This window comes from Schistocerca nitens, chromosome 4, assembly GCF_023898315.1.
Source record: "Schistocerca nitens isolate TAMUIC-IGC-003100 chromosome 4, iqSchNite1.1, whole genome shotgun sequence".
NCBI classification, from domain to species: domain Eukaryota; kingdom Metazoa; phylum Arthropoda; class Insecta; order Orthoptera; family Acrididae; genus Schistocerca; species Schistocerca nitens.
Genome location: NC_064617.1, coordinates 957,518,764 through 957,546,688, shown reverse-complemented (window position 1 = coordinate 957,546,688; position 27,925 = coordinate 957,518,764). Strand labels below are relative to the sequence as shown.

The window sequence follows — 27,925 nt, the reverse complement described above, 5'->3', positions numbered from 1 at the left end:
TGGGGGTATGTTAAGGATATGGTGTTTCGGCCACCTCTCCCAGCCACCATTGATGATTTGAAACGAGAAATAACAGCAGCTATCCAAACTGTTACGCCTGATATGCTACAGAGAGTGTGGAACGAGTTGGAGTATCAGGTTGATATTGCTCGTGTGTCTGGAGGGGGCCATATTGAACATCTCTGAACTTGTTTTAGAGTGAAAAAAAAAACCTTTTTAAATACTCTTTGTAATGATGTATAACAGAAGGTTATATTATGTTTCTTTCATTAAATACACATTTTTAAAGTTGTGGTATTCTTTTTGAATCACCCTGTATTTGATAGTACTGTCAAAGCTTGTTTGACAGCATTAAAAGGTGTTTTTGATAATACGGTACTTCGTACTAGGGTAATAGTTCACGCGCAGTGGTTGAATCGTACGTGAAACCGCCTGTATTATTAAATATCTTCAATAATCATTGTCTTCCTGCGGAATTATGCTAGCTATAAAGTTCCTAAGGGATGAAATGCATTAAAAAAAGAAAAAAATCTGGGCTAAGTTATCTACTATTATACTGGATATGTTAATGAAGTAACTTTGCAACTACAATTTTTTTAAGCTTTCGTTTTGGTTATGATATTTCTTTCCAAAGTTTTTCACCAACATTCTAACATTTCTGATGACCGTAGTCACTTATTTTCCAATAATGACTTTAATAAACTCTATGGGCCAGTGTTTATCCCGTCGTGCGCGGTCAACAGTTTTCGTGATTTGGAAATTTGTTTTTAACTTTGCGATTGGGTGCCCTTGGTGTCACCACAATCGCCAGTTAACCTAAGGCAGCGAAGTCATGCGAACCATCTGAATTCTGTAAGCTTTGTGCCCTGTGTTGTCAAATATTAACTATTTATGCATTGCTTTTTTCTGAGAGGGTGATTTGGGACCTTTTCCCCAAACGAGCGTGCGAAATCCCCTAAATACCACACTCAGGGAGGTAGGCGCACCAGACCAAAGGCCATTAACTGGCCGCTGGGAATCGACCAGAGATCTGACTCACCTCCCGATCTCGCAAGCTACCGTGCTACGCGATAAGCTACAAAAGTACTCCGACGACTTCGACTGTCAGTTGCGAAATTATATACAGTGGGACATCCGCCGTGTAAATTTATGAAATATAAGGAGCTATTAAAAAATTTCCTTTCGAAGGCAGTACAGTCCAGAATCGGCATGCTAATCAGGCAAAATCGCCGTTAGCTTTGAGACAATCACCCCACAGAAGCATCAGGTTGGATATACCCGTTTCGTAAAACACCTTGTCGTGCTGCGTGAGGAAGTCCGCAACTACCTGCTGTATATCCGCGCCCGAAAGCAATCGGCGATCCTCGAAGGCCTTTTTTAAAGGGACGAAGGCGTGAGAATAGCATGGGGAAAGGTCAGGACAATAGGGCGGCTGTTCGAGTGTCTCCACTTGAGTCGGCGTAACTTCTGCGTGACGACATTTGCGATACGGACACGTGCGTGACAACGAAACAGCAGCACCATTCCACAACGCTTGTTCTCGACAGACATGCTGCCTCGTACGCATTCTTCATTCTACGATGGATGTCTACCGGTGTTGGTCCTGTATGGACGCGTTTGGTAATAACGTCGCCATAGTTCACGTTTCGGCATTTACCACAAGTTCTTCGGAAAGGCACGAATCCCACATTAATCTCTTGCCTACTTTTTGATTATATACCCTTATCGGAATCACACTACGTTGTGTGTACTCTGCAGCAGCGCCCTCAAACAGAAATTTTCACTATTAATTTTTACAAAAATGTTCAAATGTATGTGAAATCTTATGGGACTTAACTGCTAAGGTCATCAGTCCCTAAGCTTACCCACTACTTAACTTAAATTATCCTAAGGACAAACACACACACAACCATTCCCAAGGGAGGAATCGAACCTCCGCCGGGACCAGCCGCACATAATGTTTACAACTTCAGTCACTTTTTACTCGTATGTTTTAGCACGATGAGTTTCGGCAACGTGCTACCATCATCAGGTCCCTGCGTCCGCAGCTCGCGGTCTAGTGGCTTGCGTTGGTGCCTCTGAATCACGGGGTCCCAGGTTCGATTCTCGGCCGGGTTGGAGATTTTCTCTGCCCGGGGACTGGGTGTTTGTGTTGTACTCGCCATTTCATCAGTAGCAGCAGCGCCATTCGTGACAGAGGCTAGACTGGATTGTGTAAAAATTGGACTGTGTAAAAATTGGGACGAAACATCATCGTCATCATCAGGTCCCTGTTGCCAAAGCGTCGTAACAAAAATTAATTCATAACTTTAATATACAGTCGCTGATTTCGACCACTTCCATACAACATGGATAAATTGACGTTCACTGTGTAAGTTTCTTTATTTGTAACGGTCTGTTTGACCTGCAGTTGCTATAGAGAAACAGCTACAGCTGCTAACACCGCGAAACAAGCGCGATGTATTAGATACAAATGTCATAACGTTTGCAGCTCGTTTGCGCCGATAAGACTCTAGGACACGAGAAGAAACGCCCGAGAGGGAGTGACAAAGGCATATCCCAGACGGCGTTAGCAATCTATCCGTGGAAGTCGAAATGTTTCAGCCACCACGGTTTGGCACGCATCCAAGTGATATCCCCATACGTAGGCTTCAGGGAACACAATTTCTGGCAACGTGCCTCGGTGCTAGCGTAATTAGCTTGTTTTTGTTGACGATAAATCTCAGCAAGTTTTCTCGATTGCAGAATATCTCGCGCTTTATCATCGGCAGGCGAACTGATTTCGGGAAAGAGGCAGCCTTACATAAAACGCTGACCGCCGCGCACATACGTCACGGGCGGCCCGTTGGACAGTCGCGGCCGACGGCCGGCGTGGAGGGGTCAGTCTCGAGTCTCCGTGGCGCCGGGACACCGCGCGGAAGCGAGCGCAGCCGCCAACCACCAACCACCAACCGCCAACCACCAACCACCAACCACCATGGTCGCCAGCGGCGTCACCAAACAGTATGCTGCCGCACTGGCCGGTAACGCTCCTCTCATTTATTATTCCACGGATAGGCCAACGTGTACTGTGCTATGTAACTAACCAGTTACTACTCTCTCTGTGTAATTGGCCCGAGGCTCAACCAGTGTGCACTTTGCACCATTGCGGAAGAGCGTAATCTGTGTTACTAAACGGCTAAGACCAGCTGATGCCAATGTCAGGCTGCCTGCTTAAGGAACTCCAGGGGCAACAAAACTTTGATTTTCAGTATTTCATATAACTGTTCACCGAACTTAAAAATTTTAAAAATGCCGTCCAAGCTTCTCATTAAGAGGTATGATCTAACGTTAAAGGTTCAACACACTAAGCCAAGTATAAAACTTAGTAACAGTATACATGTCTTTAGGCAGCGCAATTCACGGCGTGCACATTTAAGAGACTATATATAAGAGACCCAACAAATTATACAAATGATTTTAAACTTTTACGAAATTTTTCAAACTATCGCCCCCCACAAACTAAGAAAAAGTAAAAAGTTTTGCATTTACATTGTCGCTGTTTATACAAGTTGAACTTCAGAATCAGAAACGACGTTGTAGTTTAATTCTCACATTATTGACGTCAATTTGCTGTAGGATTTTGGCACATGTATTGTGTTCGAACATTATGTATTACTTCGAATAAAACGGTCTGTTGACGCATAGTCCAAACGGATTCAGGAAACATATTTCTTGTGAAACACAACTGGCTCTTTATTTACACGACGTAATGAATGACATAGACAGGGGATCTGAAACTGATTCCATATTTTTAGGTTTCTCACAAGAAACTTCTAATAAAATTGCGTGCCAATGCAGTATCGCCACTGCATTCGTGATTTCCCGACAGGAACGCCGCAGTATGTAGCAAGGAAATCTTCGAATAAAACAGAAGTGATATCTGGCGTTCCCCAAGGAAGTGTTATAGAACCTCTGCTGTTCCTAATCTATATGAACGATCTAGGAAACAATTATGTGTAGTCATTTGCCGTCTGCTAAAGTTATGAGAAGGTCAAAACCAATTGCAGAATGATTCAGACACGATATTTTTATGGTGCGAAAAGTTGCAATTGTCTTTGAATAAGAAAAGTTGTGATGACATTCATATGGGTATGAAAAGCAAATTTTGGTTACGCGATAAATCATACAGATCTAAAATCTATCAATTCAACTAAATACCTAGGAACCACAATTACGAACAACTTAAATTGCATCTATTCTTCTACTTAAGAGACTGCCTACACTACGATTATCCGTTCTCTGCAAGAGTATTGCTGTGCAGAGTGGGATCCTTACCACACAGAATTGACGGAGGGTATCGAAAAAGTCCAAAGAAGGGCAGCTCGTTTTGTATTATCGTGAATTAGCAGATAGAGCGTCAAGGATTGGTTATCATTTTTTAACAATAGTGTTTTTCGTTGTGGCGAGATCTTTTCACGAAATTATGATCACCAAATTTCTCCTCCCTCCGAACTGAAAATATTTTATTTTTGCCAGCCTACTTAGGCAGAAATTATCATCGTCCATTACTGTTCGTTTTTCCCACGCGCTGTAGACAGTAGCGCTGGGACAGTAGAAAAATAGTCTGAAACTGGTTGGAAGAACCCACAGCCAGCCATTTAAGTATTAGTTGCAAAGTAGTCATGTAGTTCTAGATGTAAATGAACTTCTTTACTACTAACTCTGTTCTCAGCACGTTTTCCAGACGGTATCCACTTATACCACTGAACGTACCTTCAAAATTTTATCAGTGTACGACACACAGTTCAGGAGATATACCGTCAGAAACATTGAGATGCTTGAAAAACTAGCTTTTCTTAAAACGAGGCGCAAATTATCCCGATAATACCCATCCAGCGTTTGATAATGAGAGCACTTCGCAACTTCCATCTTTAAAAATAATTTCAAACGTTTTCTAAAAGGTTCTCGACTACAGACGTTGGATACTGTTTGATACATGGGAGCCCGATTCTTTACAGAATCTGGAGTGAGGTTTTTGGTAAGAAAAAACCCATGTCTCCGTAACTAATGACAAAAGCGCTTCAGTTGGTAGGTCTCTCTCTCTCTCTCTCTCTCTCTCTCTATCTATCTATCTATCTGTCGCTCTCACCCTGAAATCATCGTGGACTGTTATATACTGATAGTTCTGTAGCACTCTAGATTTTTTTAATTGCCTAGAATAGCTGTAACACAACACAATAATAGCGGTTTCGTCTAGGTATTGCCATCTTCAGATTTGTTACACACCACAGGTGTGGCGCAATGGAATCGTATTCGCGAGGACGTCTGTTCAGATACCTATCCGACAATCCAGATTTGAGTTTCCATCAGTTTTCACAAACAGTTTCGGACGAATGAGAGGATGATTTTGTTGAAAAGGAAAGGTCTGTTTCGTTTCCCGTCCGCCCTCAATCCGAACTTACGTTCCCTCTCCAATGACCTTGTAATCGAGGAGAGTTTAAACCCTATACTTCTTTCCTTCCTCTTATGGGTTAATTGTGAAGCTCGTCATTAAGTCCATTTGAACGTTACAAGATTCGTTAGGCTGTTTAAACAGCCACTAACGCGGTACACTTCTAACTTATAGCATTGCAGGTACGAAACTGGATGTACCAGCCAGAAAAAAGGTTATTATATGAGATTCCGATATATACAGCTAGTAAAATCATTACAAAAAGCTTCTTTTTTTACAAAAAAAACAGCTCTACTTTTCCACAACGTAACAGGAGTGGCACTTTTCCTTTTTTCGCAGCAGCTGGATAGATTTATAAGATTTCATATTTTTCATTGCTGTTTTTTCATATGATTTTACACACTCGTAAAAACATTCAGTGTAAAACTCACCGGAAGAAAGATCTAAGGTAACTGCAACGAAAGATGAGGGGGCACTACAAAAATTCCTGACCAGATAGAGTGCATCGCTAATTGTACAACAGCATGACGTTAGTCCGAATAAAATCAGAATTCAATTGCGTAGTGCATAAGCAGTATGCGCAGCTTCTGGAAACGAAAGAGGACAACGGGGGTATTGTCCTGCTGTTTCGCTTGAAGATTGTCATTAGCTAAATAATTCTGCGTCTTAAATGCACAAGGTCATTCGGGAAGTAAGATCTGATACAAGGTGGTAAATATTCCCAGACAGAAATAAGAAATGTGTTTGTTATTCATATAAGTAAATCAACATCTCTGCTGTTCGTAGCTGTGTAATATCCAAGGCACAAACTGGACAAGCTGGATCAGTATCAGCTGGACTTACATTTCTCAAAACCAAGCTCCAAAACCGCTTGCACTCATTTAGATTCTGGTTTGGCTTGATTTCCCTAAATTACTTAAGACAAATGCTTATATGGCTCCTCCGATACATTCCCTCTGCGGACGAAGTTCATATGCCTATGCTACAGTTGGTACTAGAATAGGGACCAATTTGCATAGGCCTGTACACAAATCCATCTTCAAAACTTTTTTAAATAGCTTTCAGCGTCTTTTTAGATGTATTTCTTCAAGAGTCTGCTACTGTGTTTACGCAATTAAACTAGTTTTATTTTCGGTAGACTCCCAGACCTAACATTTTCAAATATAAGTTAAAATATTCCCGTATGGCGTACTGATTTTATTCTACATTGCAATTCATTGCAGTAACTTAGAACCTTTTACTGTAAAGTATTACTAACTTGTAAAAAAAACTGCAGATATTTTATTAGATTTTTGTTCGGTACGTCTAAGGCCACAGCAAAAGAACGAAAACCCATGTTACAGATGTCAGCGAAGCGATTACATAAATTAGTATTTTAACGAAAAATTGTTAGTTTTTGTAATACGCACACCTTAAAACCTTTCTCAACTAAGAGCTATGTGCCAATCTTTGCACTATGTTTATAGTTTGTCTAGGTCAAATTATTTATTACTGTAATCATCAAGCGTAATGCGTCATCTGCGTAAAATCTAAGATGTCACCCAGCATTGTCAAGAACGTGGCTATTGCGACCTGTATAGTAATGATACAATTTTTTTCTACCAATATCAATTTTTAAGCGAATCATCTTCACAGAAGAAAAGGCAGAAGAGAAAATTCCTAATGTCATAAATACAAAAAGAGATATAGAATGTAAAAGAATTGCCCGCATCTCGTGGTCGTGCGGTAGCGCTCTCGCTTCCCACGCCCGGGTTCCCGGGTTCGATTCCCGGCGGGGTCAGCCTCGTGATGGCTGGGTGTTGTGTGATGTCCTTAGGTTAGTTAGGTTTAAGTAGTTCTAAGTTCTGGGGGACTGATGACCTTAGATGTTAAGTCCCATAGTGCTCAGAGCCATTTGAACCATTTTTTTTTGTAAAAGAATTAAAAATTAATATACCGTACAAATGTTGCAACACATTACACGTCCCAGGCAGTGTAACCCCACGTAACTATAACTGCTCTTCTCTGTTGTTTGTCTTTTTGTAGATTTTTCCATTTGTCCAAGTTCTGAAGATGCTTAGTTATCTGAATTGTAAATTACAGTCAAGACAAATCAGATTTTTAATAAATATTGAGATCGCGTGCGCAAACCAGACTATGTCAAGCTTCATAAGATAGAGATACCCTCACACTACCATACGCAGCACCCAAAATTCCTTAAATGCCGCTTTAAGTCTTATTTCTCATGGTAAAAAATCACCGTCGATCACTCCGGTCTCGAAAAAGGACACAAATATTACGATTTAATGACGTGCCAAGAACGATAAAGTTTTCCGCCCGGAGGACAATGCGAAGTCAGGACGCACAGCTCGTATGAAACACAGGTGGTCACACGTTATATCTCGCACGTCATGGACGCAGCGAACAAGCTGATTTCACGTGCTGCGATCTCCGCAAGGCTTTCGAAACCGTTGACTGATAATAAAGATACAATCATACGCAATGCCTCGACAAGTGTGTAGCTGGCTCGATATCTTTACGAAGCGATATGAAATGAAACGTGCATATCAAGTAATTGCTGATAAGGAAAAATAAATTACTTCAGTTTATTGCGAGAATTTTTGAAATGTGTAGTGAAATACATGATTCTTATTCAACTTTCTTTTTAACACGGCTCAAGTGAGTGAGATCGTTTAGTGCTCGGATCCAAGTATAATTTCGAAGAAACACCGAGGCATCCAGTTTAGTTCGTATTTTTTTTTTATAGCAGAGAATCAAAATGTCATCCGCTGTGATATACACATATCCAAGAAAAAAAAAAAATTTCATCACCCCGGTTCCCAAAACTCCTGAAAATTGACGTTCACTGTGGATATTGTATCACAGACACAGTCCCTTTAACTGTTCAGAGATGTCACTAAACTTACCCAAAGATGTAAACAACGATGCATGAGCAACGCGTATTAGACGGAGGTGGTCCGACAGCCGATCAGTTGCAGTCATTACACCAGGAAGGAGGTACACGGCTCGTTTCGTCTGTAGTTCAACCATGCCTAGACGGTCAATACCGCAATTCTATCGCGTCCGCATTTTTACTGTGTGCTAGGAAGGGCTCTCAACTAGGGAAGTGTCCAGGCGCCTCAGAGTGAACCAAAGCGATGTTGTTCGGACATGGATGAGATACAGAGAGGCAGGAACTGTCGATGACATGGCTCTCTCAGGCCACCCACGGGCTACTACTGCAGTGGATGACCGCTACCTAAAGATTATGGCTTGGAGGAACCCTGACAGCAATGCCACCAAGTTGAGCAATGCTTTTCGTGCAGCCACAGGACGTCGTGTTACGACTCAAACCGTGCGCAATAGGCTGCATCATAAGCAGCTTCACTCCTGCCGTCCATGACGGGATTCATCTTTGCAACCACGACACACTGCAGCACGGTACAGATAGGCCCAACAACTTGGCGAATGGACCGCTCAGGACTGGCATCACATTCTCTTCATCGATGAGTGTCGCATATGCCTTCAACCAGACAATCGTCGAAGACGTGTTTGGAGGCAATCCGGTCAGGCTGAACGCCTTAGGCACACTGTCCAGCGAGTGCAGCAAGGTGGAGGTTCCCTGCTGTTTTGGGGTGGCATTATGTGGGGCCGACATACACCGCTGGTGGTCATGGAAGGCGCCGTAACAGCTGTGCGATACTTGAATGCCATCCTCCGACCGATAGTGCAACCATATCGGCAGCACATTGGCGAGGCATTCGTCTTCATGGACGACAATACGCGCCCCCATCGTGCACATCTTGTGAATTACTTCCTTCAGGATAACGATATCGCTAGACTAAAGTGGCCAGCATGTTCTCCAGACAAGAATCCTATCGAACATGTTTGGGGTAGATTGAAAAGGGCTGTTTACGGACGACATGACTCCACGAAACACTCTGAGGGATCTACGCCGCCGGCCGGTGTGGCCGTGCGGTTAAAGGCGCTTCAGTCTGGAACCGCGTGACCGCTACGGTCGCAGGTTCGAATCCTGCCTCGGGCATGGATGTGTGTGATGTCCTTAGGTTAGTTAGGTTTAATTAGTTCTAAGTTCTAGGCGACTGATGACCTCAGAAGTTAAGTCGCATAGTGCTCAGAGCCGATCTACGCCGAATCGCCATTGAGGAGTGGGACAATCTGGACCAACAGTGCCTTGATGAACTTGTGGATAGTAGGCCACGACGAATACAGGCACGCATGAATGCAAGAGGACGTGCTATTGGGTATTAGAGGTACCGGTGTGTACAGCAATCTGGACAACCACATCTGAAGGTCTCGCTGTATGGTGGCACAACATGCGCTGTGTGGTTTCCATGAGCAATAAAAAGGTCGGAAATGATGTTTATGTTGATATCTATTCCAGTTATCTGTATAGGTTCCGAAACTCTCGGTTCCGAGGTGATGCATAAGTTTTTTTGATATGTGTATATAAATTGTCCTCTGCTCATAGGGAACTGTCGTACAAACACGGGTCTCCAAGGGAAATTCTTATAATTCTCCGGCGTCTGCGATGGGCGTACTGACACCATGTTATCGATAAATGGCCTTAGTGAACTCTGTGGACATCAGTAGCAAATTATTAGATGGTAAGACATCAGATCCTTGCGTCGGACTACTCATATAATATCGTGAAACGATAACTCAAGGTTCATTGAAAGAAATCCTACTAAACACTCCATCGGTCGCAACCTTTTCATAAATTCGTTCGGTCTTAATGTGCCGAAAAGCACACAATTTCAAACTGTCAAAACACCCATCCCCGTCTTGGCTCTAGGGAAGGTTCCTTCTTACTTACTTTCTTTAGGATCGAGATTAAGGAATTAAAAAAAAATTTAAGGAGATTAAGGAATTAAAAAAAGAATTGAAGGAGAAATGGTTTTATTACCCAAAACACACGATTCTGAAAATAATCATTTTTTAGCTCTCCACTGTACTTGGTTTAAAACGTGGACTGAATGCTGACCTAAATCTCAAAATAAAAAACAAAAAATCACGTATGCACTTCAGTCTGATTATAGCGAACTGAGTCCTCCTCAGATTCGCTGGATTTAGGCTCCTCACGAAAAGTTGAAGTGATAGCAACTTTGCATTTATCGCAGATGTCGTTTACGTGTTTATTGCAGTTCGGCTTGGCACGACACAGACATCTCGACACGGTAAGCCTTCTCAAACCAGGGTAAGTTGGGCTGGGCATGCATCTTCGCCACTTGAAGGGTGGTTCGTCCTTGTGATCGTAGTTACCAAAATTCCTCGTCGGTCCGAAATTCTTCAGGCGGTTTAGAGACTGGAGGATATTCCATGCCTCTTGCAGCTCCTTCTCTGGGAAATTGAGCTCATGGGCCAACTTCTTGAGGAGCGCCCTTCTGCGCAATGACTCAAGATCATTGCCAAGACAGACGAGGAGGGGCTTGATCGCAGCTACATGCATCATCGAAAAAAGACTACCACTGCCCAACGCTTGTTCTTTCTGCATATTTCTGCTGAAGACATTTGGTCTGCAGTATTCACTCCACCTTTTGTGGTTCAAATAGTTCAAATGGCTCTGAGCACTATGGGACTTAACTTCTGAGGTCATCAGTCCCCTAGAATTTAGAACTACCTAAACCTAACTAACCTAAGGACATCACACACATCCATGCCCGAGGCAGGATTCGAACCTACGACCGTAGCGCTCGCGCGGTTCCAGACTGTGGCCCCTAAAACCGCTCGGCCACTCCGGCCGGCACCTTTTATTTATTTATTTATTTATTTATTGTTCCGTGGGACCACATGAAGGAGAAGTCTCCATGGTAATGGAACGAGTCAATACAGGAAATTACAACACGATTGTAGAAACAGATAAAATGAAATATAGGAAACATATTCAGTTGTAGATTGTAGAAACAGATAAAATGAAATATAAGAAACATATTCAGGCGACAAGTCGTAAGTTTAAATAAAGAAAATCAAGAATGTAACACTGGAATTTGCTTAATTTTTTAGCTCTTCCAGGAGCTCCTCGACAGAGTAGAAGGAGTGAGCCATGAGGAAACTCTTTAGTTTAGACTTAAAAGCGTTTGGGCTACTGCTAAGATTTTTGAGTTCTTGTGGTAGCTTACTGAAAATGGATGCAGCAGAATACTGCACTCCTTTCTGCACAAGAGTCAAGGAAGTGCATTCCACATACAGATTTGATTTCTGCCTAGTATTAACTGAGTGAAAGCTGCTAACTCTTGGGAATAAGCTAATATTGCTAACAACAAACGACATTAAAGAAAATATATACTGTGAGGGCAATGTCAAAATTCCCAGACTATTCAATAGGGGTCGACAAGAGGTTTTCGAACTTACACCACACATAGCTCGAACAGCCCGTTTTTGAGCCAAAAATACCCTTTTTGAATCAGAAGAATTACCCCAAAAAATAATACCATATGACATAAGCGTATGAAAATATGCGAAGTAGACTACTTTTCGTGTTGAAGTGTCACTTATTTCAGATACTGTTCTAATGGTAAATAAAGCAGCATTTAGTTTCTGAACAAGATCCTGGACATGGACTTTCCACAACAGCTTACTATCTATACGTACGCCTAGGAACTTGATCTGTTCCGTCTCGCTTATAACATGCCCATTCTGTCTGATTAAAAAATCAGTTCTTGTTGAATTGTGAGTTAGAAACTGTAAAAACTGAGTCTTACTGTGATTTAGCATCAAATTATTTTCCACAAGCCACGAACTTATTTCATGAACTACATTATTTGATAATGTTTCAATATTACACACAAGATCCTTCACTACCAAGCTGGTGTCATCAGCAAACAGAAATATTTTTGAATCACCTGTAATACTAGAAGGCATATCATTTATATAAATAAGAAACAACAGTGGCCCCAGCACCGATCCTTGGGGAACGCCCCATTTAACAGTGCCCCATTGGGACTGAACATCATTGCCACTCTCAATATTGCGGAGAATTACCTTCTGCTTTCTGTTCTTAAAGTAAGAGGCGAACCAATTGTTAGCTACTCCCCTTACTCCATAATGTTCCAACTTCTGCAGTAATATTTTGTGGTCAACACAGTCAAAAGCCTTCGTTAAATCAAAGAAAACACCTAACGTTCGCAACCTTTTATTTAATCCGTCCAAAACCTCACAGAGAAAAGAGACTATAGCATTTTCAGTTGTTAAGCCATTTCTAAAACCAAACTGTACATTTGACAGCAAATTATGTGAATTTAAATGCTGCAGTAACCTTGCAGTAACCTTTGTGGACCGCTCTGATTTTCCCGACGAAGGCTCAGTAGCATAGTCATTAAGAAGAGAAGAAACGAGGATCACATTTTTTGCTCTCATGGAAAGTATGAGGCCACAGCTTTTCCATTGTTGAATCAGAACATACTGTCACGTTCACATAGGCTGGAGGCTACTGTCTCTTATTCTCTTTTACCATAACAACGTAGGTGATATTATGCTTTTTGAGCTCATCAACAAGAGTAAAGTCGATAAACCAGTTGTCTAACGTGAAATTTGGACAATTTCCCAGTAAGGGATCAACCATTCGTTTGACAACATCAAGTGGTTTGTTGCTCACTCTGAAAGGATCCTCAGGCTGTGTGCCAGTATACATTTCCAAGCTGTACGTGTCGGTCATTTTTGTATCCACGAGAGCGTACAGTGTGATCCCATACTTGTTTGGCTTCGAGGGAATATATTGACGAAAAGAGCATCTCTTCTGAAACCTGTGAATATTTCGTCGATGGTGACTTCTCTCTAACAGAATTGTTATTTTGACAGTTCTCCACAAACATTTCAAAGGTATCGCCAATAGAACACAGCCAGTCATACTTTTTCCTTCGCTCTCTGGAATTGCTATCGTCGAAGCGAAGGGAACTGATCAAGGTTTTAAAGCGTCTTAGGCTCATTACCAGGCCAAATTTTTCAATTGCACCGTTCTCACGACCCCAGAGCTTTTCCAAACGTTGACGATTTCCTTTATAGGCTCTTGCAAGGTACAGAACTCCAGTCATATTTGTTGGCCTGACGTCCCTCACTCGAGTGAAATTCCCCTTGATGCTCTTCATATATTGATTGATATTTTTCACCATCATTTCTAGCATAGTATCAGTGAAAAAGTGATTCCAACACTCAACTGGGGTTTTGACCACTCTAGCTGCTCCTAGAATTCCTGGAAGGTGAGTGATAATATTTTCAGGTCCTCTGTGCTTACCCCTGTTCGGTGGCTTCTGGTTCGTTTGGTCTTCCTGTCCTTCCCTAATGCGATTCTTCTTCAGTATCACAAGCCTCTTCATCGTCAAAATCGTCAGTATACTGTTGTTCAATAGAGGTATCATCTTTTTCCTTCAAGCCCTTCTTTTGACTAAATATCACTTTATTCACCTAAATCTTGTTTTAGCACTGCATTTTCAATATCATCAGCTGTCAAAAGTCCTGTTACCTCCTTGACACCCTCCTTGTTACTCAAATCTTCGCTATATTATCCAAACATCTGGAACAAAAGACAAACAAAGTAAATTAGTTTCACCATATCGGGTTCAGTCGCAATGTGCAAATTATGTACACCTCATGAAAGCACCCTTGCGTTCTGTTGTTGTAGTGGTCTTCAGTCCTGAGACTGGTTTGATGCAGCTCTCCATGCTACTCTATCCTGTGCAAGCTTCTTCATCTCCCAGTACCTACTGCAACCTACATCCTTCTGTATCTGTTTAGTGTATTCATCTCTTGGTCTCCCTCTGCGATTTTTACCCTCCACGCTGCCCTCCAATACTAAACTGGTGATCCCTTGATACCTCAGAACATGACCTACCGACCGATCCCTTCTTCTGGTCAAGTTGTGCCACCACCTTCTCTTCTCCCCAATCCTATTCAATACTTCCTCATTAGTTATGTGATCTACCCATCTAATCTTCCGCATTCATCTATAGCACCACACTTCGAAAGCTTCTATTCTCTTCTTGTCCAAACTATTTATCGTCCATGTTTCACTTCCATACATGGCTACACTCCATACAAATACTCTCAGAAACGACTTTCTGACACTTAAATCAATACTCGATGTTAACAAATTTCTCTTCTTCAGAAACGCTTTCCTTACCATTGCCAGTCTACATTGTATATCCTCTCTACTTCGACCATCATCAGTTATTTTGCTCCCCAAGTAGCAAAACTCCTTGACTACTTTAACCGTCTCATTTCCTAATCAAATACCCTCAGCATCACCCGACTTAATTCGACTACATTCCATTTTCCTTGTTTTGCTTTTGTTAATGTTCATCGTATATCCTCCTTTCAAGACACTATCCATTCCATTCAACTGCTCTTCCAAGTCCTTCGCTGTCTCTGACAGAATTACTATGTCATCAGCGACCTTAAAGTTTTTATTTCTTCTCCATGGATTTTAATACCTATTCCGAATTTTTCTTTTGTTTCCTTTACTGCTTGCTCAATATACAGATTGAACAACATCGGGGAGAGGCTACAACCCTGTCTCAATCCCTTCCCAACCACTGCTTCCCTTTGATGTCCCTCGACTCTTATAACTGCCATCTGGTTTCTGTACAAATTGTAAATAGCTTTTCGTTCCCTGTATTTTATCCCTGCCACCTTCAGAATTTGAAAGAGAGTATTCCAGTCAACATTGTCAAAAGCTTTCTCTAAGTCTACAAATGCTAGGAACGTAGGTTTGCCTTTCCTTAATCTAGCTTCTAAGGTAAGTCGTAGGGTCAGTGTTGCCTCACGTGTTCCAATATTTCTACGGAATCCAAACTGATCTTCCCCGAGGACGGCTTCTACCAGTTTTTCCATTCGTCTGTAAGGAATTCGTGTTAGTATTTTGCAGCTGTGACTTATTAAACTGATAGTTCGGTAATTTTCACATCTGTCAACACCTGATTTCTTTGGGATTGGAATTATTATATTCTTCTTGAAGTCTGAGGTTATTTCGCCTGTCTCATACATCTTGCTCACCAGATGGTAGTGTTTTGTCAGGACTGGCTCTCCCAAGGCTGTCAGTAGTTCTAATGGAATGTTGTCTACTCCCAGAGCTTTTTTGCGACTGAGGTCTTTCAGTGCTCTGTCAAACTCTTCACGCAGTATCATATCTACCATTTCATCTTCATCTACATCCTCTTCCATTTCCATAATATTGTCCTCAAGAACATCGTCCTTGTGTAGACCCTCTATATACTCCTTCCACCTTTCTGCTTTCCCTTCTTTGCTTAGAACTGGGTTTCCATCTGAGCTCTTGATATTCATACAAGTGGCTCTCTTTTCTCCAAAGGTCTCTTTAATTTTCCTGTAGGCAGTATCTACCTTACCCCTAATGAGATAAGCCTCTACATCCTTACATGTGTCCTCTAGCCATCCCTGCTTAGCCATTTTGCACTTGCTGTCGATCTCATTTTTGAGACGTTTGTATTCCTTTTTGCCTGCTTCACTTACTGCATTTTTGTATTTTCTCCTTTCATCAATTAAATTCAGTATCTCTTCTGTTACGCAAGGATTTCTATTAGCCCTCGTCTTTTCACTACTTGCTCCTCTGCTGCCTTCACCACTTCATCTCTCAAAGCTACCCACCTTGTGTTCTATAAACTCAATAAAACAACCTTATAAACTGGTGAAATATAACCAATAAGGATGAATTCAATAAAAAATTCAAAATACGAACCTGGGTAAGTGTTACTCCTTCGGTCGAAATGTGCTTCTTTGGCACTTGCTCCTTTCCCTGTGACGACGTAGCGACGACAGCGTTGAGTGGTCCGGGAGTCACAGGGAAATGGAGCGCCACCTGTCGCTTTTAAGTAGGGGAGCCAGCCGAAAAGCTGTAACTGTGCATTTTTTCAAGGGTGCGACCGACGGAGGGTTAACTTCCCAGAGTTTATCAAACTCTTGGAACATATACCTGTCAGCCGGTACATATTTGAATAGGGTAGTGAATGGCAAAGTATAGCAGAAGGCGTGTAACTGGGATGCATAGCGACTTCACACACGAAAGGAGCCAATAATTGCTTGTTGGTGGTCTGCAGAAATCCTTCTTAGAAATGCAAGACATGGACAATGTGGGCGTGCCGACACGAGCATTGTTTACCATTGGAGAGACCGTACTGTGTAAGGCATATGACTGCGCTAGGAAAACAAATTCTTTCGCTAAACTCACACCTCCGTGAGGAACATAACGAGGAAAATCTTCTTCCATGTGCGTGGCCACTCTGAAGACATGAAGCCACCTGAAGGCTTCTCAAGGGGATAAGCTCGTTTCCGACACGCCGCACGCCGGACAAAACCCTGAAAACGCTTTCTGGACTCGGGTACCTGAAAGTGTGGTCAGCTTTTAGCAGAAAAGTTGCCAGCCTGGAACAGGAATCAAGAGAAAGAGAATTCCTCAGGGTCCATCGTCTATCGGCTAGCACTGCTATACAGTCAGCCAATGATAATATGTGTGATTCTTCGGCTTCTGCTGGCGTATTTGTTGATCAAACGGTCCATGCGTGTACTGCCTGTCACTAGTGGCAATTGACACAATATTCCGGCGATCAGGCATGTCACCATCTCCGTGTGTTGAGAAATGAGCTCCCGAGGGCACGCGGTCGACTTATATCCCCATCCACCCCAGGCAGTTTCCTCTGCTGTTACCGCCCGAGGGCGAGTGTCGGCAATAACAAAGACGCTTCCGTCGGAGCCTGTGGTAGCGTCGATGTAGTCCCTCAGTACGCCCTGGTCGCCAGGCGACTGCCAAGGCCAGCTTTCGGGCGCGGGCCACGGAGGGAACGGCTTGTGGTGAGAGAGGATATAAGTCGGCCACGTGCCCTCAGGAGCTCAGTTCGCAACGTACCTGATGATCATACATTGAAGGCTTTCACGACCGGATGGTACTGTTGTTGATGATTCTTCCGGTTTATATGGCCGTGGTCCATGGAATTCTTCTATTCCTAACGTTTCGTCCAATACTACGTTGGACATACTTAGAGGTATGGCTGGTCCTCAGTCAGCAGGACTCAACAGGACCAGCTATACCTCTGAGGATGTCCAACGTAGTATTTGTTGAGTGGTACTTAAGTAAATAAATTAGTGAAATCAAAGTGAACTAGAAATTAGAATATAAATGAAAAACTTGGTTTAGTTTAGAGAGTTACATACTCGCAAACAGCGGGCCGAACAGCAGAACAGAAGAGACAATGACCCTGAAGTCAGCAAATTCCACATAAGCGGGCGCTGTCGATTCAGCCGTCAGGGCATCGCCCGAACGGCTCACGTGTTTCTCAGTTGTCGTATGTGAGCAAAGGCCCTCGCCTACATCCCAAGAGCCAATGACCGACGTTAAGAAGATACTTCGAGAAGCTTTTCAACGTGACAGAAGAGGCAATGACCGGCTCACGTGTTTCTCAGTCGTCACATGTGATCAAAGGCCCTCACCTACATTCCAAGAGCCAACGACCGACGTTAAGAAGATTCTTCGAGAAGCTTTTCAACGTGACAGACGAGGCAATGACCGTGAAGTCGTTCACCTCCAGTAAACTGAAGTGAATAAATACGCGAGACGCAGTGGGCCAGACAGATGAAGTCAGATGAAGACGGAGACGGAGGCGGAGACGAAGACGAAGACGAGAGACGAAGGAAGAAAAGAAGAGTAGCAGTAGTTTTCAGTCAGTTTCGGTGCTGAAGACCGTCATGCAAGAAGAGTCTGCGTCATGCACAGACGAACCAAGTCCGCCGCTGTAACGGAATAGCAAGCAGCCGCCGTAGCGCCAGAAGACAGAAGTTAAAAGGTATTTGAAGTCTGGTTTTTACATACCCGGGTGACTCGTGAGGACGGGAAGGAGACGGCCTCACATCAGTAGTCACCTGTGAGCTGGGATGAAGACCTGACAGCCGAAGACTGGCAAGCGGGAGTCCGTGGTTCGAGTCCGGGACACTGGCCTTCCCCCGCCGCGCCGCTCCGCTGGTCGACGCACAACACACGCGGCCGCATAGAGAAGAGAAACACTGGGACGCCACACCCAAGGTATCATCCGATGCACGACTTCGCTCGCAATAATTAAACGGGCCACCTCGCGCTGCGCTTCTCCAGTCAACTGAGCGAGACAGCGACACGAGATACACACCGCTACGCGTAATCAGACGCCGCCGCCGCCGCCGCCGCCGCTGCCGCAGCAGAAGACTTCACAAACGACACAGCTGCCGCTCTCCGAACCAGAACATCCCGTAAGATACAGTTGTATGAATCTTCAATAAAAGTTATCTTATGTAAAAATGATGTTTCATTCGACCTCATACCCGAGCCAAGGAAGAACCCACTCTGCCCACATGTTGTTAAGAGAGAAAAGTTAATTTATTTAATATTTTCACCCTGACAGAATGCTTTAGAATGCTCATCCTGACAATTGACAGCATCAAAAGAGAAAACCCAGTTACATTTAGTGACAGAAGTGTCACATTTAGTAACACAACTGTTACATTTCGTATCAGAAGCCGTTTAGTTGTTACATATTGGACGAAACGTTAGGAATAGAAGTATTCCATGGACCAAGGCCATATGGTTCAAAATGGTTCAAATGGCTCTGAGCACTATGGGACTTAACATCAGAGGTCATCAGTCCCCTAGAACTTAGAACTAGTTAAACCTAACTAACCTAAAGACATCACACACATCCATGCCCGAGGCAGGATTCGAACCTGCGACCGTAGCAGTCGCGCGGTTCCGGACTGAAGTGTCTAGAACCGCATGGCCACCCCGGCCGGCCCACGGCCATATAACCCGGAAGAATTATCAACAACAGTACCTGATGATGGCGACATGTCTGATACCCAAAATATTATGCCCGTTGTCCACTTGGATAGATGGTACGCCTGAGGACTGTTTGATCAATGATAATATGTGTCGACAACCAGAGAGCTGGGGAGCTGGGGACCTTTTCTTTAGTAGAGTGATGAGATTCGGTGTTCATATTCGGTGAACTTTTTCAGTGGAGACGCTTAGTAATGAGAGACCTCGTAATGATTCTTTCGAAAACTTCGTGTTGAGACTTCATCTCAAGACTTTGTCCTTGGTGCTGATCCGATCCCATGATGGCTTCAGCAATTTGCTTATTGTTTTGATTCCCACTCCAGTTTTTGCTGGATTTCATTCCAAGCTCATGCTTACTCACACGAGGATTCGACTATGTTTCCTTCTTTGAAGGCAGTCTTCCGACCGTCACCTGACGCTGCTTTTGTTGCAATCCCATTGCGGTGCTGATCCGAGTGTTGACACCGCTGCCAACGAGCCGTTCTCATGACCACCGTCTTCCAGTTCAAATCTGATTCCTCGGATGCCACCTTCGTAATTCAACCGCAGGTAAAACTTCACCGTGGTCGGTCAGAGAGCAGACCCCCCTCAACGCAGCCAAGCGAGCTCTCGGCAGTGTAACCCTCGCCAGTGGACGGTGGTGCTGATCCTCTCAGTCTGCACAAAGGGAACAGCCCAGTCAACAGCCAGCACTTGTCAGTTATCTACCGCGCACTGTCCACTAGCGAAGTTGAAAGGCAAGACTACAGCCCAAGACACACGCCGCCACAGATCGACGCCCGCTGACAGCCAACACTACACTGTCGACGCCGGATTCAAGACTTAAATGATGGGATCTAACTGACAAGCTATCTCCCCAAAAAGTCCAATTGTGCAGTTTCTGCCCAGTCCAAGCACCCTAAGACCCTGTATTTAATGATTTTTTTGTTTTTTGTTGTTTTAACGTATTGTTTCAGTATTACTATATGTTTTGACCTCTCAGTCAAGCCGATGTTCCGCAGACATCCAGTGAAGAGATGACTTTTGGTTTGCCGGCCGGGGTGGCCGAGCAGATCTAGGCGCTACAGTCTGGAACGGCGCGACCGCTACGGTCGCAGGTTCGAATCCTGCCTCGGGCATGGATGTGTGTGGTGTCTTTAGGTTAGTTAGGTTTAAGTAGTTCTATGTTCTAGGGGACTCATGACCTCAGCAGTTAAGTCCCATAGTGCTCAGAGCCATTTGAACCATTTGACTTTTGGTTTCACTAATGTTGTTTAAGTCAGGCGCCCAGAAAACAAGAAATCAACCTTTTTTTCCTGTAGCCCCACTAAAATTTCCCGTTCACCCAAGACTTAATTTCGGCCGTAACGCACCAGAACGGCGTTCCAGCATTTTTTTGAACTTTCTGGAGAAAGTTCACATCGGAGACTTAAAACAGTACGCGTATATTAAATCGGAACGTAATTGCAATTTGCCGCTGCGCCGGCACGAGTAAACGTGACAGTGGGTGAGCAACGTGATGCGATAGGCAAGGGGGTGGGGCAGGATATTGCGTGCGCGCGCGCGCGTGTGTGTGTGTGTGTGTGTGTGTGTCTGAATCATATCCAAGATAAGTTGAGCTTTCCTCCGAAGCTGCGACCAGTACATGTCGATAACGTTCGTGTCGATTATCCTTGTTTATGACAGCCACCAACCTCAGAGATTTACAGTATAACCAATTAACCTCAGCTTTCCAGAATGAGATTTTCACTCTGCAGCGGAGTGTGCGCTGATATGAAACTTCCTGGCAGATTAAAACTGTGTGCCCGACCGATATCGAACTCGGGACCTTTGCCTTTCGCGGGCAAGTGCTCTACCATCTGAGCCACCGAAGCACGACTCACGCCCGGTACTCACAGCTTTACTTCTGCCAGTATCTCGTCTCCTACCTTCCAAACTTTACAGAAGCTCTCCTGAGAGAGTTTCAACCTCAGCTTTGTTCCCAAGTTGCTTAATTGTAGAAGTGAATATGAACATAAATCAACTCAATTGTCCTGCAACATAGTGACATTTAATGCATTTACTGAACTCTGAGTCTCGTGACACATCGTATTCTGTTTTCCCTAACTCTTCGGGAAGTCGGATCGCCGGCTGCGGTGGTCTAACGGTTCTAGGCGCGCAGTCCGGAACCGCGCGACTGCTACGGTCGCAGGTTCGAATCCTGCCTCGGGCATGGATGTGTGTAATGTCCTTAGTTTAGTTAGGTTTAAGTAGTTCTAAGTTCTAGGGGACTGATGACCACAGATGTTAAGTCCCATAGTGCTCAGAGCCATTTGAACCATTTTGAAGTCGGATCTGTATGTGACTCTGATGGGCCAGAACTACCCTCATCGTCACTCATCACTACATTCTTCATTAATTAACAGTGGACACGAGTTTAACGAGTAGCTACAGCGCAACTGTTTGAGAGTTTCGGCTGGCAGCAGTTGAAAAATGACGCCATATTGTAGAGACTACCGACTTCTGCTGATATGTATCGAGCAGAACTAGAGATCAAAGTGAAACTGCTACGAGAAGAAGTGCATTTATCGTTTATATTAAATCTTGTAGTTCTATTGCTTTGATTGTAAGAAATCAAGTTTTAGAAACTAGAAGTTCAGAACAGTATACTGCAGAAAATAATTTCTCATTGTGAGTTTTATCACAAGTTTTCAAAATTCGAATCTTTTGATTTTTGTAGCTGGGAGGGGAACAGGGGTGGTAAGAGGAGTTTATGGGTCAAAAGTGCGTTTCGGCACCTAAAATTTTGTAAATTAAGCACTTTTAATATCCATCATGAGTTTGTTATAAGGCTTGAAAGTCTCTTCGGGTTTGTGGCCAGATCCTAAAATCAACTCGATTCGATGTTTCGCAGATCCAACTGTTCGCCATCTTCAGGAGAACGCTGCTGTTGCTGAGTCCCTTCTCAGCGGGACTCAGCAGCGTTCTCCTGAAGATGGCGAACAGCTGGATCGCCGAGATACGGAATTGAGTTGACTTTATGATCCAGCAGCAAACCCATAGAAGCTTTCAAGACGTATTACGCCGGGAAGGCCTACGAAGGCACATTGATACAAGGCTGTTTATCACATTTTTGGCACCAACGAGGGGCTCGGTGTTAAGCGAATTAACACATCTTGGGCCCACCATGGAACTCGATATCACGCGAGTTACCACATTGGTAAACCATGTAAGAAAAAAATGGTTCAAATGGCTCTGAGCACTATGGGACTTAACATCTTAGGTCATCAGTCCCCTAGAACTTAGAACTACTTAAACCTAACCTAAGGACAGCACACAACACCCAGTCATCACGAGGCAGAGAAAATCCCTGACCCCGCCGGGAATCGAACCCAGGAACCCGGGCGTGGGAAGCGAGAACGCTACCGCAAGACCACGAGCTGCGGACAAACCATGTAAGAGATAAAACTTTCGTGTCAGCAAAAACAAACGTGTGATATAATGTGTGCAGTCTCTCGGATACCTGGGTCACAACCTCAAAGTATCTATGTCTTTCTGTGCATAGAGACTGGACGTGTAGCTATCACATAGACTGCGAGCCAAAACGTTATGACCACCGCAGATTACCAGACTGGTTGCGTTGCAGGCACTGTAGCGATGATGTGGGTCACAAATAGGGGAATCCGCTGACATAAGCGATTTTGACAAAGAGCAAATTGCACGGCCCATCGTCTGGGAATCAGTCTTTGGAAATGGAGAATTCTGAACGGCTGTTTGTGTGTTACTGTCGTCAGCATCTACATAAACTGGTTCAATGACGGTGAAACCATAGAACGCGACAAGGTGTTGGACGTCCACACCTCATCACAGAAAGGTCAGTAAAGTAGGATAGGCGGCGATTTGTGGGACCTATAACCACAGACTGACTTAGGCATAAGTGTTTCGGAGCACATTTTTTGAACATGGCCCCGCAGCAGATGACCCCTACGTGTTAGCATGTTGAAACAATTTCTTCACCAGTTACAATTGCAGTGTGCATGACATTGTCGAGATTAGACGGTGGATCAATGGAAACGTGTCACATAGTCGGGTGAATCACATTCCCCGTTATGCTGGGTCGATGGCCGTGTCTGGACACACCACCATCCAGGAGAACGGCTATTCGAAACATGCACCATGCTACAAACACACGTCATGGGGGTACTATTTTGCTATGGAGGAAACTGACGTGGGCCTTGCGACATACTAATTCCTCACGTACTCTCTTCGTGTAAAAGTGTTAACTAAGTGCATGTCAGTGTTTTGAAAGCTCGTTGGTTTCATAGGTGTCTAACGGAAGACGACATAACTTTCGAAGGATCCTGTTACTATTCTATTAAGGTCTTACAACTGGCCTAAACTTCCAACAGGACCATGGTTGGGCGACGAAAACAAAATCCTAAAGAAAGCTGGATACTATTCAGTAATAGTCTGTTTATAAAATTGTTGCTTAAAATTATGATTGCAATGACTGATTGATTCACGAGCTCGCCACATAACTGTTCAGAGTTCACCGTTCTACTTTTCAGAGTTAGATCGTTAAGTTCCTAAACTCTTGCAGAAATTCTACAAGTTCCTGGAGTTGTCGCTAGAAAAATTTCGAACACTCTAACCGCGACTGGCAGACCGCCAAAGAGAGCACGTTTTGTCTCATCTAGTGAATAAAGTAGGTGAGGCAAAATTTGACAGCTCAAGGAAACACTGTGTGTGACTGTGTCCTGGGCAGAATGAGGTGCGGACTGGTCGTGGAGCAAAACCAGCCTGTTGCACAGCTTCCCGCGACACCAACATCTTATTAAGCAGATGGTCATAATGTTTTGGTTCATCAGTGTATTTGTTTCACAGTGTCGAAGATGAAGAAGTGCTCGTACCTCTTAAGGTATGCATTTTAGAGCCCATTTTCAATAGAAGTCTTTGCTTCTAATGATCGTTCCTGTCATATCCCAGAACAGTGACTTCTCTTCATGCGACAACTTGTATAAATTACTGAAGTTAAAATCTTCTGGGTTATTAGGCCGCGTCATGTTTCTTCTAAAATGTTCGACGTTTCGACCTCTCTGTTGGGATCTTCCCCAGGATCTTTTGGTGTCCACTACTTCTGGAACACTGTCAGAGACGAGTGTCACCTCCACTTACAGAGGGGGAATTTTCTGGCGTTCGTGCTGGAGAAGTGATAGTATTGGTTAAAATTCATACGGCTACCACTGGTGGGCCATGCTCATAGGCTAATACAGATGGTAGCTCATCTCCTGTGGATACCATTGGCGGTCATCGTCATGGGATAGAAAGGCACTATTCCACACTTATGCTGGAGAAGGGTTATTGATTGAAATGCCCGCTACCGCTATTGGTTGGTCGTCATCAGTGGCTAGTTTCGAAACGGACAGAGCAAGAGAGGGGGATTGTTTACCCAAAATATTATTGTCCGCCGAGGTGACTTGCAGCGCGTTGTTTATGCCGCTGACACACCGCGGCCGCGTATTTACTTCCTTGAAGGCGGGGAGTCACGATGCCGGAAGCCTATAGCCGTCCTCTCTATTGAAATTAGATGCATTCTTAGAAATCAACCGCTTCTCGGACCTTTCTTCTATAAATGTTTGTTTCTTTAGCCAGTGCACGCACGTTATTAAAGTCGATGTCATAACCACAATTGTCGTGATGTTCCGCTACTGCTGATTTTGCACTTTGTTTTAACCGCATGTTCCGTTCTTGTTCCTAAATGCGTTCTTTAACAGTTCTTCCCGTTTCGCCTATATACACCTTGCCGCAGCCACATGACACTTGATAGACGCCTGCATTGTGGAGGTAAAGAGCTGCATCCGTGTTCCGTCGGAAAAAGTCTTTTATTTTGTTTTGACTAAAGAAGGATGTCTGAATACCATTTTTCTTTAAAATTCTGCTTATGCGGTCAGTGACCCCATATACAAACGGTAACCTGACGGAGTGAGAAGGCGATTCCTCGTAATTCTTATTAGCGGCATAAATATTCCGCCTAAAAGCCTTGTCGATTGAATAACTATCATACCCATTTGCCTTCAATGTACTCTTTAAAAAACTCAACTCCGATTCTAAGTTGTCGTCATCGCTGATACGGAAGGCACGTGAAGATAGTGTTGAGTACTGCTTGCTTCTGGGCTGGGTGGTAGTGCGAAGTGGCATCTAAATACCTGTTTGTGTTAGTCGGCTTTCTGTACACTCTATGACCTAGAGTGTTATCATATCTTCTGTATACCAACACATCTAGGAACGGGAGACCGACCTCACTCTCAGCCTCCAAGGTGAATATGATTTTGGGGTGAATTCCATTTAAGAAATTGTGGAACGCATGAAGTTCTTCTCCGCCGTGTGGCCATATAACAAAGGTATCGTCCACATAGCGGAGCCAGCAAGAAGGCTTCAAAAGAGCACTGCTTAACGCTTGTTGCTCAAAATGTTCCATAAAAACGTCAGCTGCAACTGGCGAAACGGGTGAGCCAATGGCAAGGCCGTCAGCCTGTTCGTAGAATTCGCCATTGTTGTAAGATGTCAGGCAAATCCAACACCTTCCATGAAAACCCTGACATGACAGCGAATCCGGCAGTATGTCACATAGCTCCGAATAAATCCTGACATTAAATTAACCAAAGTAAGACGATCAACGAGTGAGCAGATGGAATACCACAGACTAACACAACAACGCCTAAATGCATGTCATACCTTCCCACCGATGCAACAGACGCAGTTCCGAGGGGAGAAACGAGAACAGAAGCCGAGAGCAGAGTTGTGTAAGCTAGAAGGCCCTACGATAAGGGACGGACACCCACGTCGCCCGCCGACGGCCAAGACCACCCCCCAGCCCATGTTAAAAGATAGAGTCCTCCAGAAGAACAGTATAGATCTTACGATAACACTAAAAGGGCCACACCAGCTGCAAGTTTTAGCGTGAGACTATACGCGTCTCTATTACGTAGCAAACATTATAAACATTGCCCCACCACGAAAAGTATAACGTTTTTCATTGGATAGACAGAATTTTTGTAGGCGGAGCTTAAGGTTAACATTGAGACCCTGACTGGTCAGTTGAAAACACAGCCAGATGCCAACTTCGATAAATTGTAGTAAAGAGAAATTCGAGAGAGTTGCTTCCGAGACGGCGAGGTGTGTGGAGCTGCGCCGCCCGCCGCCCCCTGGCGCTGACTAACCACCGACACGGTAATGAACGCACGCGATGCCGCATAAGAGCGCATAAGGCTTCACTCATAACTCCAGAAGTCTCATCTATTACATCCCCTTTTTGCGTAATACTAGTGGAGATTGTCAATTAAAGCTCATGGTATTCACATTTGCTACTTGAAGTTAAAATCTGAAACACGATGGTTTTTCTGTTATATAATTATTGAGAAGCCACATCACCCACAGCAATTTACGACAAGCTAAATAAGTAATTAAAGATAATTGAGGGTCACTGTGGACCATTTTTGATAGTTTTCTCTTTTATGAAACTTAACTTAAACCTAGATTATGGATGTGATATGGCATAGGTCATCCTTCGATCCATTATAGAACTTGGAAACCCATTCAGGGAATACTCGTTCACATTTTTCTTGAACGCAGTTGGCTTTTATCATAGTGGTAAACTTAACTGTTTTTTGGACGTTATTTTACCAGCTAACTAAAAATAGGAAAGGCTTGAACCCCTTCCACTAAATTTAGTTAGTAATAAGATTCTTTTACAGGGAGTGCAGTGGAGCTGACGCTGAAATCATTAAGTATTTGATTATATCATCGCTGTTGTTGTTGTGGTCTTCAGTCCTGAGACTGGTTTGATGCAGCTCTATATGCTACTCTATCCTGTGCAAGCTTCTTCATCTCCCAGTACCTACTGCAGCCAACATCCTTCTGAATCTGTTTAGTGTATTCATCTCTTGGTCTCCCTCTACGATTTTTACCCTCCACGCTGCCCTCCAACACTAAATTGGTGATCCCTTGATGCCTCAGAATATGTCCTACCAACCGATCCCTTCTTCTGATCAAGTTGCGCCACAACCTTCTCTTCTCCCCAATCCTATTCAATACTTCCTCATTAGTCATGTGATCTACCCATCTAATCTTCAGCATTCTTCTGTACCACCACATTTCGAAAGCTTTTATTCTCTTCTTGTCTAAACTATTTATCGTCCATGTTCCACTTCCATACATGGCTACACTCCATACAAATACTTTCAGAAACGACCTCCTGACATTTAAATCTATACACGATGTTAACAAATTCCTCTTCTTCAGAAATGCTTTCCTTGCCATTGCCAGTCTACATTTTATATCCTCTCTACTTCGACCGTCATCAGTTATTTTGCTCCCCAAATAGCAAAACTCCTTTACTACTTTAAGTGTCTCATTTCCTACTCTGATTACCTCAGCATCACCCGACTTAGTTCGACTACATTCCATTATCCTAATTTTGCTTTTGTCGATGTTCATCTTATAGCCTCCTTTCAAGGCACTGTCCATTCCGTTCAACTGCTCTTCCAATTCCTTTGCTGTCTCTGACAGAATTCATCATCACTAGTCTCGCTGAACTCTTCCGAACTCTACATGTCATGTGTGGTCTCGCGTCTCCTTACCAGCAACAGGTCCCAGGTTCGAACTAGTCAATTCCCTAAAAAAAAAAAAAAAAAAAAAAAACGCTCAGAGCGTCGTTGTGCGAAAGTGGT

The 27,925-nt window shown here is 43.7% G+C and overlaps 1 protein-coding gene across 1 annotated transcript in view; it reads left to right on the top strand.

The window, feature by feature from the left end:
• Positions 1 to 2,821: 2,821 nt before the first annotated feature.
• LOC126253635 (facilitated trehalose transporter Tret1-like) overlaps positions 2,822 to 27,925 on the top strand; it is an 83,291-nt gene continuing 58,187 nt past the window's right edge. The window contains exon 1 of the mRNA XM_049955121.1: positions 2,822 to 3,023. Coding sequence (XP_049811078.1) covers positions 2,978 to 3,023 — 46 coding nt within the window. The 5' untranslated portion in view covers positions 2,822 to 2,977. The remainder of the gene's footprint in view (positions 3,024 to 27,925) is intronic.